This window comes from Delphinapterus leucas, chromosome 14 (assembly GCF_059928025.1).
Source record: "Delphinapterus leucas isolate spDelLeu-1000000601 "Yukka" chromosome 14, BTC_Dleu_Yukka2, whole genome shotgun sequence".
In the NCBI taxonomy this organism is placed as follows: Eukaryota; Metazoa; Chordata; class Mammalia; order Artiodactyla; family Monodontidae; genus Delphinapterus; species Delphinapterus leucas.
The window spans coordinates 63,241,739-63,256,560 of NC_143142.1; the positions used below are offsets into that span (position 1 = coordinate 63,241,739).

Below are 14,822 nucleotides of genomic sequence, written 5' to 3' on the forward strand. Positions count from 1 at the left end.
CTGGCAGAAGACTGGCATGCAAGGGTGAGAGTCAAAATTTAGACCTGGCAGAGACTTTGATCAGGTTTGGCCATCCACGGTTCATAGATAAGAGTAAGCCTCGAAGAGATTAAATGATATTACTTCAGATGACAAAGGGAAGTAGTGTCAGATTGAGAAGCCAGACTCCCAAAACCAGCCCAATGATCCTAGAAAGACAGAGAAGGGGCTTAGAGTCAAATAGACCTGTATTGAATCCTGGCTTTGTCACTTTTGAGCTAAGTGACCTCACTGATCCTCTGCATTCTCATGTATAAAATGGAGATAGTAATAGGATCAACCTCATAGACTTGTAAAGATCAAAAGAGAGAATGTGGCAGCTTAACCCAGTATCTGGCATGGGTAGTGCTCAATGAATGACGGTTATTATTATTTCCAGCTTGTTCAGCAGGTTTCTGTATGACTATGAATGAGCCATATCCTATGATTCACTTTCCACTTAAGTAAAATGATTGAGTTCTCTGTGAAAGACCTAAGTATTTCACTGAGTCGCAGGGACGACGTTTGCATCATGTTAAAAGGAGCTTGGGGCAAAAAGAATGTAAAGTAATATTAAACTGGTGTTAACATCATGACATTTTTATTTGGGGTGCAGATTTCACACAGATTATCCTGGAGCGTCTGTGTAGGAACTGGGGCACGTTAATAAGCAAAGGTAAGAAGACCGTCAGGAGTAATTCCGGTGTTCAAAACAGTTCCAGATGAAAGGATAATACACATAGCATTTTGCAATATTTTTTCCAATCACTTCCACTGTATTCGTGAGCTCACGATAAAGCAAATATGCAGAGCAGTGCAACATCTAATCTACAAGGGCTTCTTTTAGAAAGCAGTTTGAAGATAAATAAAATAAACTACAGTTTACACAGCTGGTAGCTAAACAAATAGAATTCATTGCCCCAAAGGGGACTTCAACTAGGTTGAAGAAAGGTTTAGATAAGTCCATGGATGATGGATCTTTAAGGAGTTCTTAAGGGAAAGTTAAGAGTTATTCAGTGTACATGCCTGAAGTTTGAGGTTGGTGTTGTTAAGAACAACAATTTGGCTCTTCTAACAGAATTGCACTGTTAGCCCCCTGGTATGGGTGGACTTTTATTTTGATTCGACATGGAATTTCTTGTGTCCTAACGTAGGGCAAAAATGATTTGTAGAGCAGTGATATGTGGCAATACTCCCTCAGCTTATTAAGTGGATTGCCTGTGGTTTTGAAAAGCTTCCTCCTCTTAACAGTCATATTGGAATTCACTGGGTGGCAAGAACACAGCACACTACCTTAAGGGTCACTCTTGCATAAGACATTAATGTATCAGTCCCTAATTTGGAAACCTGTGGTCACTCAGCAAGACAGAACTTGTTTCTCTCCCTTGGTGTAATGATTTTTATTTTGTCATCTCTCTTGGGGTAATTCCTTGCAGACTTGGCATGTTGAGAATCGAATACTGCCTCTAACAATATGGTTGTGATTCTCTGCTTGGCTGATTTAGCTCAGCATTTAAGTAACCACTAATCTTCTGAAAGCACCAGGGTCTACTTAGAGCAATCCCTGTTGTCTGCAAGGATGGAAACAAAATCAGCAGGGAGGAAGCATTAGTTACTAAACACAAATCAATCTTTTTTTTTTTTTTTTCCCACCTCACTGTACACTATGTCACCATCAAAGGTGTGGTTTCTGGGCAGTAAGTCTTCATTTTGTAGGTGCAAGAGCAGCTCATGTCTGACAAGCAGAGAAGATGAGTCAGGGAAGTGGAAGGGTAGAAAGAGAGTTTATTGAAGTTCCTAAGTATGAATCAAACTCCATTCTAATGGATGAATCACAAACGTGGAGTGAAAGAAGCCAGATACAAGAGAATGTTCTATAAAATGTCCTTTACTAAAGTTCAAAAACAGGTAAAACCAATCTTTTGTAACTGGGTAGGGGCACAAGGTAGCTATCTGGGTGCTAGAAACCTAAGCAAGTTCACTGAGCTCTGATGTGTTGACTTCATGACTTGACGACTTATAGGCTTAGGAGAATGTGTGTTATATTTCAATAAGAAGGTTACTTAAAAAAACACATCCCAATATATACTTTTTGATTTGAAAGAAAAGTGGTTTGACATTTTCAAACTTTTATACATATGGGTTTGTCAGCGTTAACTTGGATGATTTTTGCTTTGATTACCTTGATATGCCGCGTTAAGATTTATTAGACTCTGAATGTTCTAAAACTATTCATTTCACACTGCTGGGACAAATCTGGTCTACAATGATGAGAAAGAAATCACCCAAGTCAAGTTCAGACGTAAGAAAAATACTTGAAGATATAGAATGAAACCAAACTCACAGGTCCATTTGTGCAGACTTCATGGAGATGGAAACAGAATGACATTATCTGAGCATCCCAAAACAGAATGACTTAGCATCTGAGCAACTCTGTTGCTAAACGTCTGCTCACAGAAGACAGGAAGTCCCTATTTAAGGAGCGAGTAGGCACTGCTGGTAAAATCAGGAGCCCTAGAGTCTCTTCCTGGCTTTGTAACAGAGACATAAAACACCACATCTCTCTTCACTGTACCTTGGTTCCCTGTGTGTAAAATTAAGGGAAAGCATATGAATGAGAGACTGTCTTGGAAAGAGTTTTGAGCTCCTAATGAAATGTGACATACATATAACTGTTTCAGAAAAATACTGAAGATCATCACCAATAAAGGTAATGGCAAGAAGTAGAACTGGCATGTGCACATGGTAGAGGAGGCTTGTGATATGCAGAAAAGAGGCATGAAGGAAAGAAAAGGAACCATGAACCTGCATTGCACAGAGTATTTTTGGCCAGTCAATTCTATTGAATTGAAAATATGTTCCAGAGGGAAGGAGTGGGAAGAATCACTCTGATGGGAACAAATACAACTGAGAAATGACCACAATCCTAGTTAGCCATGAGCGCTTATAAATACCACCTCTGACATCTGAGTTTTCCCCTGACTTAGCAGTTCCAACTGCTAGGTCATCCTAATGTATTGTTAGAGAAACAACAATATCCTAGTTTTTGCATGCCTTCAATTCTAACAATTATTTATATCTTCTGCCATATCATCAAAAAGTTGCTTTTGAAATGTTTAGGTATATTCTGAATATAGTCATTGAATTTTTACTGTCTTCTTTTCCTTAGGAGTCCAGAATATTTGTCTTTTAAATTGCTGTCAGGTATGTGACATTGGATCTGGCTTCAGCTGTAGAGAAACAAGGATTGTTTTAGGGAAAGAATGAATGACTAATTCTGCAGCAGAAGTTCTCGAAGGTCTATGTCGCACGCAGTTATTCACAGCACCATCTGTCAGTAATTCACTGAAAGTCGGGTTTCAGGAAGACATTTTGGAAGCAAAGGAGAGACAGAGAAGAAAAAACATAATAAGCATGGCTTCTGACACTCCGGTTTCCTTCAGAGGACCAGGAATCAGGGTGTCAGGAGGAACCGGAAAGAGTAGAAAACCTTAAAACAAAATGAAGATCACATCTACAAGACTGAACTGAGAATTTCCTTAGTTTTAGACATTTTCCACAGAATTTATAAGATGCACTTAGCCATTTATTTAGGAAGCCCCATGCCTAGGATGAAGTTCAACAGTGTATCAGCTTAAACACAGGATGCAACATCATCAATCCCCTGGGCTATTTCAAGTACATCAGTAAAGAACACAGCCCAGCAATGACAATTCAGAGAGTTAAGGAAAATCTGTTTCCTCTGGTGAGCTCACCTTTTAGCTTTTGCTGAGATGGGCACCTAGCTTTTCTTTCCTGATCAAGCTTGCTGCATAGGGAATCTGTAAGATAAAAACAAGCAAAACTATCCAGGTGAGCAAAATTTGGAGACATGTATAATGGAGACCCTTCATTGTGCCTAAATTTGAATGCTGGTGAATCTGCCCTGAGGACAAAAGGTCTCCATCTGCCCGGCAGTATGGGGCTTCTGGGGCATAGCATGTCTAAGGCCTGTGAAAAAGCAATCAGGACAGAACAGGTGATCACACTAGGTTGTTGCTACAGCTAGTCTCTGAGGTTCCTATGTGACATTTCACTGCACTTAATAATTTGCACTTAATAATATGGTACTTATTTTTATTTATGTATGAAAATTAAGTTATAACGTATGTCCAAGGTCACAAAACAAGAATGTGATTACAAACTAGTTTAATGTAATTTTTCATTTAATTAGAGTGAGGAAATATGCTATCATTATAAATCACAAATAAGATTAACTAAACACAAACTATTACTCTGGGTAATTTCCCAATAACTACTAAGAAGCATCAGAAATAATTGCACTGAATGGAAAATAATGACCCTTGAGAATTCTACCTGGATAAACTTGAAAAGTACTTTTCAATAGTGGGGTTTTGAATGAAAGTCTATCGCATTTGATATGCTACTTTTCATTAGAAAATTCAAATTGTTGAAACTGGACTACATGTATTATTTAGATTTGCCTCTCTACTAACCCTAGTCATGCTACTTACCTTCATCATTATAAGGCTAAATTCAGGACTCTAATGATATAAATCTGTTTTACATTTAAAGAAATATTCAGCCTTCTAGAATGTAACATGGACTATGGCTGATATTATATAAAAGCAGTGAAGGAAAGAAAATTATAGTCATTCAAGTAGTTAATATTTTGAATACTGTTATATACATTCCCCATATCCCCAGCATATTTTTGTTTTGCTCTCCTGATCTACCAGTCCATAAACATGAACCTTTATTAATGGAAAGGAACTACAAATCTATAGTGATGCTTGTGGCTAAGACTAGCTGGACCATTTTGCCATAATAACTGGTTAGCTGAATCAAACAAGTCTTTTCTTTTTTAATTAATTAATTTATTTTTGGCTGCGTTGGGTCTTCATTGCTGCGCACAGGCTTTCTCTAGTTGTGGCGAGTGGGGGCTATTCTTTGTTGCAGTGCGCGGGGCTTCTCATTGCGGTGGCTTCTCTTGTTGCAGAGCACAGGCTCTAGGCACGTGGGCTTCGGTAGTTGTGGCACGCGGGCTCAGTAGTTGTGGCTCACAGGCTCTAGAGCGCAGGTTCAGTAGTTGTGGTACACGGGCTTAGTTGCTCCGCGGCATGTGGGATCTTCCTGGCCCAGGGCTTGAACCCATATCCCCTGCATTGGCGGGCGGATTCTTAACTACTGTGCCACCAGGGAAGCCCTCAAACAGTCTTTAATGAAAAAAAGAGAGAAGACTAAAATAACCACCTCACTATCTTGATACACAGCCACAACATGGATGTATACGATAGAGACATATCTGATAAAGGCCATAATAGCAGCATCGAAATTATGGTTCATATAGGACCATAAATAGTTGTGTCCTAATCTCATACTTAGGACGAGAGTTGAGATTAGCTAGATAACTATGACAAGAATAGTTACACAGGGACCTACTCTAGTTACCTCTTCTTTCCACTCTGGGTTATGCTATACCTGCTATTAACAGAGACATACTTGAATCCTGATTTTCCATTATGGTGTATGAAACAATATGCCAAAACACATGGATCACCTCTTTCTTTAGATGCATGATGTCAGAGCTTTGAATGGAATTGTATTATTTAGGATAACAAGTAGAAATGATGTAAACCTTGGGGTATAAGGATTACCTAATAAAATGTATTTGTGTCACCCTCCCAGTTAGAAAGCATTCTCAACATCAAGATTAGATGCCACCAAGATTTAGTAAGTGTCTGTTCTGTGCCAGGCACTGCACGAGATAAGTTAATATCACCATGCGCCACCTCATCAAAGCCAGTAAACTACTCATCCTAGCCCAAAGAAAACTGCCTGAAGGGCACTGATTTCAGATCTAAGTCTGAATGTCTTTTTCTTTTTTTCAGAAACAACAATGTAACATTTCATTAAGATGGGAAGCTGGTAAGGAAATTTAAGAAAAGGACTCAGGAAAAAAAGGACATTTCCAAATAAGCACGTTTGATCCCCAAATCTCCGGACTGAAATTGAAATCTGTGTGAAGAATTATTAACCTCAGGTTGTGAGCTGAAAGTCATTAATCCCAAGTCTTAAGTCATGAATGATTAATAAAGAATATATTAGCATATGGCCCGACTGTTCACGGAAACTATCCTATTTCATTGATTCTAAGATGCAGTTTTTTCCCTCACATTTTAACACTTCTGAAGTTGGATGTACTATAATTGATGGTATCTGAGAATAATAGTTGGAAACTTCTTTTCTTATGATACATCAAGCAATGGGCACTTTTATGATTGATGGTGCTTCAGGTTCTATACTCCCCAACTGGGGGAGCTCAGGATCTTAGAGGCTCCATTAAAGATAATTAGGCCATGTAAATCTCCTATAATAGAACTTATAAAAGCTTTCTTTTCATTCTGACCAGCTTGGAAATCACCAAGATTGGCATGGGCAAAACCCCTCAAAGTTGCTACACAACTTCTAAATCACCTAGTTGGCTCTAGTCTATCAAAAGTATTGAGATTTTACCAAAAAAGATAATTTCCTAGATTGTGCCAAGAGAGTTAGCCTGAGCTCAGACATTAAGGTGGGCCAACATCTCAAAAGGAGAAAGACGAGAAAAAGGATATATAATTAAGAAACGAGTCATTGCATTGTCAAGATGCAAGGCAATAGATCAATAAGTGGAAAAGGACCCACTGTAGTCAAAGTCTGTCTCCTGGAGAATCTTAAGGCAGCTTCCAAGGAAGTTCAGACTTACATCAAGTCCTCTACTTGTTACATATTTAGTCACAAAATCAAAATCTTCTAGGGGCCCAGGAATCTTTTTCTAAAAATAAAGTGCTCTATCTACCTTTTAAAAATATGTAAAGCATATTTTAAAAAACTCTCCGTGTTCAGACGGTAGAAATCTGGGTAAGTTCCCATCCTAATGAATACTGGAGATCCTCCAAGAAAAGACCACACTGAAGAGCTGTACCCTTGCCAAAGGGGGAGCACTCCTCCAGAAACGATAAAGACCTGTCACCGCTCCTTTCCCGGCAAGGATGCACAGTGCTCACACCATCAGGAAGTTGTAAACTGACTTTTTACAAGTCCACGGTGAACGAAACATTAGTACTAAATCTATTGGTTGAACATTAATTTTAATTGAGGCTTTAATGAGGAACTTTGAGACTGGTTCCCTCTGGCTGCGTGTGGCTGCAGTGTTCTGGAAGAACAGCAGAGGGCACTTCAAGACTAGCATATTTTAAAAGCACTTTTTCTCAATCTACATGCCCTGTGGTAGCGATCCAGCAAGTTCAAAGTATGTGAATCTGGGTCTAGCCATTTATCATGTGCTTTCTGTTGCAGCTTCACAGTGTCCTTCAAGAACTATGACTAATGTCTTCAACAACTATGTCTTCAACTATGACATGCCTTCAACAAACCTACAGTAGTAGCTTATACATACATGTACTTGCTTTAAAAAATTGTTGCCAAATTAGCAATAAAAAATTGAAAAAAGGTTATCAAGGCATCACAGTAGTCTCGGCTCATGTTGTAAACGACATTATATTCCAGTCCTTGGAAAAACTTTAATCAAAAGGCTGTACACGTTATAGATGTAGAAAACAAACTTACGGTTACCAGGGGATAAGGGGGGAGGGATAAATTGGGAGATTGGAATTGATATATACACACTACTATATATAAAGTAGATAACTAATAAGGACCTACTATATAGCACAGGGAACTCTACTCAATATTCTGTAATGGTCTATACGGGAAAAGAATCTAAAAAAGAGTGGATATATGTATATGTATAATTGACTCACTTTGCTGTACACTTGAAACTAACACAACATTGTAAATCAGCTATACTCTAATAAAAATCTTTTAAGAATGGTTATACACTTAGTAAAATGCCTTCACTTTCTTCTTTAAAAATTTTTTAAAAATTGAGATATAATTTACATATAACATTGTAATGGTTTCTTCACCTTCTTCTCAATCCTAAGGGATGATGGTTTTGTTTTAAAAATTGAACTTTTTCCCTAGAACCACAGCTCACTTGTGAATGAGAAACCTTTTGCTCTTTATTATACTAAACACTAACATCTTCATGAATGTGCTAAATTCTAAAACCTTTGTATTTGGTTCATATTTCTTCGCTTGTATAAATAAATCTGGTTTGGTAATAAAAACATTTTAAGCATTTGAAAACCCAGAGCAGAGGTGGGGGACTATAACACAAACTGTGATAAGGACTGTAAAACTCTCATTTTAAACTGTTTGTAAAAAAAATATTAGCTTGTGGCCCATGTATATGTGTTAAATAAACTGCATATGCTTTAAATCTCACATTAGATAAATGCACATTTATTTATAAACACACAAAGAGAGTCAATCATTTGAGTCTATAGTCATCACAACTTGGCATTTAACAAACTGTAAAAGGAAGCAATGGTGTAGAAATTAGTCAGTGGAGAATCTAAAAATGCAGGAACCAAAGAAATTCGTAAGTTTTCTTTCTATGGCAATGATACCCAAGATGCTTTCGATATCGTCTTGAATAAGAACGCTGTGCAAGAGCATAGGATAAATGCATTGTGGCTCTATGGGAATTGTTACAAAATATGATGGTTTTAATATATTTCAATTCTCCATGACTGCAGAGTGGGTTTTTATTTCATCTAAAGGAAAAGATGCCTATTCTGTAAGCAAATGACTATTCTGTAATACGTGCTTTGTAAACTTTAAATATAAAATAATTTAAACAGAAAAGAATAAAATAATTTTTGGTGAATTGTTCGGTTCTCAAGGAGCAAAGCATGTAACTATATTTACTGATGAATTAGAGCATTCAACTAAAAATATTGAGAAAGTCAATAATTGTGATGCCTAGCAACTTCTTGATAATGTTTAGGTATAATTTTCTAAAGACATTTTTCTCCAGTTACTTTAGCAGATACAACAAGCTGAATAAGGGCCAGGATAAGTTTCTGCTCAAGTAAACTTGAGTTTGCTGCCTCAGTTCTAAAGCAGATGGTATAGTATGAACACAGGTCCTTCCCGCACAAATATATCTCCAGCCGCCAAGGCTCAAATAGTTCCACTAATAGAGGTACTACTTTGAGAAGGGGCACGTCATTAAATTGATTACTTGTATTGGCACAGCATTTTATGTTTACATGTGCATTTCATGTTTATTAAACACTTGTGCCTTATCATATCCCTATCAGGGTACTAGGTTGGACCTTATAACGGGTCCCTTTGGTCTAGAAACTGATAAAATGAACTATGCAGGATGAATCTTGAACTCAAGTTTGCAGACTTTAAAGCTTGTATCTGTTAGTCACAAGGACAGTGCTGTAATACATAAGCTCCCAGTAATTCACTAGTATGCCTTCTTTTAGTAGTTTTGGTAGTAGTTCCCCAGCACAAAAAAAAAATTTGAGGAAATCAGGACCAAGCCAGGACAATTTGGAAAAGAATTAAGAGGACTGCTACATGACAGTATCAGCCTTGGGTCAGGGGGCATCCATGGGTGGTGGTTAATTCAACAAATGTCTACTGATCCCTATTTGATGTTAGACACCATGCTAGGTGTCGAAGGTAGCATGAAGACCCGGGCATCTAAGGATAGGGGACACAAAAGAAGGGGAAGAAGCAGAAGGGACAAATCATGTCTATTTCACCAATTTTCATGTTGGTAGTCTGGATGTACTTTTGTGGATTTCAGGAATTATATTGTACCTACAAGGCTGGGGGAAAACATTCCAGCTCCTCCCAAAGAATTTAATTTGCAACCAGGAAAATTTACTATCTAGAGGAATATGAATTAATAACACTTGTCTAGATAAATAAATACATAATGAGAAAATATTTTGCAATACAATATAATCAAGATATTTTGTAATACCAATTTGTATCTTCCATGTACCAAATATCTCAAAAGACAAGAGATATTTTTTCTTTTATTAATACTGCCTGCTTATTACATGAATGCAATATCATCTCCTCTTTTACTAAAGAATCCAAATGTCAAAGAAAATTATGACATTAAAATTACATAACTGGCCTTAAATAACTGGCACTGAAATAATTATTTAGTTTCCTTTCCTAATGCCCCTTTTGCTACGCTCATCACCACCCAGCAGTCACACATCTTTGGTTGCATGTGTGGTAATTTTTGTTTTAAGAGTCTGAAAACGATATCCTATGTAAAATAAGTAAGGTCTTAAAATTTTATATCCTTCTATCTCTGATCCTATCTTTACATTCTTCCTTTGGACAAATAAAACAATACGTAAATTCACAGCAAGTAATGAGCAGCTCTTATTATCTAGGTATCAAAAGCTGAGAAGAGTAGATACTTTTTTTTTTTAACCCCTGTGGGGGATTAGTTTTCAATTGATTAAGAAAATCCTTCTATTCCCCAGTGAAGTTAGGTGCAAATAAAACTAACACAAGCAAAACCAAAACAAGAAGAAAGATCCAGTTTAAGAGGGTCTTATGTTGAGGTGGTTTTCAGAACTGAGAGTTGTGGACCAGCACTTGAGATCCAGGAAAACCTCAGAAGGAGGGTTAAAGTTAGAAGCAGTACTTTTAATAGAGCCCCTAGACTGGGGGAAAACATCATGAAATACAAGGCTGCTTTCAAAATGACTCTCAGCAATCTCCATTAACGCAAGCATGATTTCTCCCATGCAGAAAGGAAACATCAATAACCATCTTCCTTAAATAATCCTGACAGAAAGCTAGATGCCTGGCTCTCTAGACATGACAGGCGGGTCTGCATAGATACATGCTTTGTGGTATAAGGATAACGTGGACCAGCTCAGAAACACCAAGCAACCCAGATTATAATAATCATGCTGTGAAGAACACTAAGGATCAATGTATGTCTTTACCCAGGTGATTAAAAATATCTTATAGGGGCTTCCCTGGTGGCGCAGTGGTTGAGAGTCCGCCTGCCGATGCAGGGGACACAGGTTCGTGCCCCGGTCCAGGAGGATCCCACATGCTGCAGAGCGGCTAGGCCCGTGAGCCATGGCGGCTGAGTCTGTGTGTCCGGAGCCTGTGCTCCGCAACGGGAGAGGCCACCACAGTGAGAGGCCCGTGTACCGCAAAAAAAAAAAAAAAAATCTTATAAATGGACTTCTCTTGTGGCGCAGTGGTTAAGAATCTGCCTGCCAATGCAGGGGACATGAGTTTGAGCCCTGGTCAGGGAAGATCCCACATGCTGCGGAGCAACTAAGCCCGTGCACCACAACTACTGAGCCTGCTCTCTAGAGCCCATGCATCACAACTGCTGAGCCCATGTGCCACAACTACTGAAGCCCGTGCGCCTAGAGCCCGTGCTCCCCAACAAAGAGAAGCCACTGCAAGGAGAAGCCTAGCACTGCAACAAAGAGTAACCCTCGCTCGCCGCAACTAGAGAAAGCCCGTGCACAGCAACGAAGACCCGACGCAGCCGTAAATAAATAAATAAATAAATAATCTTACAAAAACTAAGCAGAAATTATTTCCCCATTGTACTCATGAAAATGAGGAAGCTTGGGAGACTGCTTTCAAAGCACTAATAAATAATACCAGATGTATCTGCATGGGGACAAAGGGTGAGGAATTCAGGGAAAAGAAAAAAAACAACTCAAAAAACGAAAAACATAAAACCTCGCAACATTTATTTATCACACATTTTCCTGTTTCCCTGTTTCTGTATAAATAGATCTTTGTCAGTGTCCACTTTCAGACATGATTAGGATAGAGTAACACACTTCATTTGGAAATAATTCGTTTCTTTTCATCGTCGTTCAAGTGAATTTAATTGATTTAATTGTATTTATACTAAGTTCTATTGACAGCAGAGGGCCTGCTCAGGTCTGGGTGGTGGAAGGAGGGGGAAGACAAAGACAATGGCCCTTCCCTGAGCTTCTGGTGCAGCCCAGCGCTGTGTTCGGAAGTCTGCACAGTGGAAGACAATGCAGGTACCTCTGGTTCACCCTCAGAGACAATGTACACATCTGTCTATTAACACATGGTAGGTAGTTACATTTAGAGGAAATGTACTGACACATCTGCGTATCCTGCATCTAAGTAAATCTCTTGGCAATTAGCATCTAAACCAGCGGAGAGGGAGGTGGACCAAAGGATTTCAAGGCAAAAACACAAACAGTTTCATACATATTGGGTGGTTTGAAAACAAACCCATCACCTTGCATTTATTTTTAAGTAGAAATGCATCTTACAATTTGTAACTGTTGCACCATTTCTTCTCGGTAGGCTAGTTCCCTTTTCATTTGATCCTGAAAATTATCTGGTAGGAGTGAGAAACAGAGAAATAAATTAATTAAAGTGCAAAATCTACTATTGGTATATTTAGTAAAAATATTACTGACAGTCCCATAGAACCGCCCCTCCCCCCCACCCTTTGGTATTTTTAAAAGTAAACACTATAGTTGTTTGAAGAGATGTTTTCTTCAAGACTGTGACTTAATCAGAATAGACAGTAAATCCTGAGAGGCAAAGGTCTATCTCTTATATTTCACAATATCACATAGCCCGTCTAGTATAATCTCTTGCACATAATAACTACTCAGGAATGTCGAGGGCAAGCATGTTCTCTAGTCTTTGAACACTTGAGCCAGTCACAGTACTGAGAGCTTCCACTGTCTTCAGAAGTCTAGTGCTAGTGACGGGGTGAAGTTCAGACAAAGTCCATCATAGGAAATGTGGACCCTTGTGCACGCGAACCCTTGGGTGATAAGACGTAGGTCTGTTAGATGTGCCTGCCTGGCTTCACTGCAGCTCATCTCACGTCTAAGAGAGTGAGTGATAAATGTATTCTGACTGGACTCTCCCAACCTGCAAACTCTCCCACCTGGTAGCAGCCTTATCTTACGTCCTCCTTGGGCCTATGTGGTTCTACAGACCTTGCCTCAATCTGAGAAGGAAGGAACTTTAAGACATATTGTGCAAAATATCTTTGCCATTCTACATATTGATCATTTTTATTGTATTTCCAGAAAGGAATGACTTCTTAATGTGCATCTTGTTCTTTCATCTTCTCCACTGATCTTTTTTAAAGTGTGGGCTTGGCTAACTTCAGCTTTTTCTGCTTTAAATGAGAAATTAACATGATTTCATATGAATCTGTGGTGGATGGTCAGGGCAGTGGCTTGAAGAAACCAGAAACTCTGTCATCATCTTTTCTCTTCCTTTCATCTCTACAGCCAACTGGTGTGTGAGTCCTGTATATTCTACCTCCATCCTCTCCTCTCTTTGCCATTGTTACCTCCCAAATGCAGACACCTCTTCCCTGAAAAGTTTCCCAACTGACCATCTGGCCTCCAGATCCCTTTCATTCTCCTGCTTAAAACTCCGTGAGGGTTTCCCATCGCTTTCAAGGTAATAAACTCTTTACCACTCATGAGATTCTGGATACTCAGAAACTAAAAACATTGTTCTTTTAATTTTTTAATTTTTATTTATTTATTTTTTTGCTGTATGCGGGCCTCTCACTGTTGTGGCCTCTCCCATTGCGGAGCATAGGCTCCAGACATAGGCTCCAGACATAGGCTCCAGCATAGGCTCCAGCATAGGCTCCAGACAGGCTCAGTGGCCATGGCTCACGGGCCCAGCCGCTCCGCGGCATGTGGGATCTTCCCGGACCGGGGCACGAACCCGTGTCCCCTGCATCGGCAGGTGGACTCTCAACCACCGCACCACCAGGGAAGCCCTATTTTTTTGATCTATCTTTCTACACTATTTGAATTCCTTCCCCAACCTCAAGCATGTATTTTTAATTAATTTTAAAAGACCTTTTCAAAAGAGCAGCTTTAGTTTCACAACAAAATTAAGGAGGTACAGAGATTTCCCATACACACTCTGTGCCTCCCCCCACGCACACAGCCTCCCCCATTATCAACATCACTCACCAGAATTTGTTTCCACGGATAAACCTACATTGACACCTCATTATTGCCCAAAGTCCATAGTTTACCTTAGGATTCACTCTTAGTGTTGGACATTCTATGGGTTTGGACAAATATATAATAACATATGTCTATAATCACAATATCATACAGAGTATTTTCACTTCCCTGAAATCCTCTGGGCTCTGGTGATTCACTCCTCCCCTCCACTCCACCCCTAGCAGTCACTGATCTTTTTACTGTCTCCATAGTTTTGCCTTTTATAATATTCATATTTTTAAGAAGACCCATTTCCTACTCTCAGCTCAGAATTTGATGTGAAAGGTACTGTAATAGAGGTAAGCCTGTGGTGCTATGCAAGGGTCAAGGAAGGAGCCCTCGGGTTCCCTTGGAGGATTAAGAAGGAGGAAAAGCTTGAGGAGGTGTGATCAGCGTTTTTCGCTAAGATGTGGAGGCGGGAGTAGGGAACAGCAAGTGGCTCAGCTGGTTGCAGCAAAGGGGGTAGAGGAAGCTCCTTCCACCACATCACCCACCAAACCACTCTCCAGTCCACACATGCATTGCACTCCCAGCCACTCTGTGTTTGCCACTGCTGTGGCCTGGCCCTTACAGCAAACATCTCCCTTTTCTTTAAAGTCCAGCTCAAACGTTCTGTCTTCTGAAATGTTCTCTCCAGTTCTCCTGCCCTCTCCTGCCAGAATTAGCCACATTTCTCTTGTACTCCTCCAGCACTCTGTACATACGTTTGTTAATGCATCCATAATCCGTACTATGATTAGTGGTTATACATCTGTCTCTCAGTGAAACAGTGAGGACAGGAAGATAAGTTTTAGACACTTTTAAAATTTCCAAAGCCCACCACAGGGCCTGGCACACAGCAGGGGCTCGTTAATGAAT

At 39.4% G+C, this 14,822-nt stretch overlaps 1 protein-coding gene across 1 annotated transcript in view; it reads right to left on the minus strand.

Moving 5' to 3' along the window:
* Window positions 1–3,750: 3,750 nt before the first annotated feature.
* The window catches only part of SKOR2 (SKI family transcriptional corepressor 2), a 33,792-nt gene continuing 22,720 nt past the window's right edge, over window positions 3,751–14,822 (minus strand). The window contains exons 6-7 of the mRNA XM_022561812.3: window positions 12,240–12,307; window positions 3,751–3,839 (exon numbers count right to left, since the gene is read on the minus strand). Coding sequence (XP_022417520.2) covers window positions 3,777–3,839; window positions 12,240–12,307 — 131 coding nt within the window. The 3' untranslated portion in view covers window positions 3,751–3,776. The remainder of the gene's footprint in view (window positions 3,840–12,239; window positions 12,308–14,822) is intronic.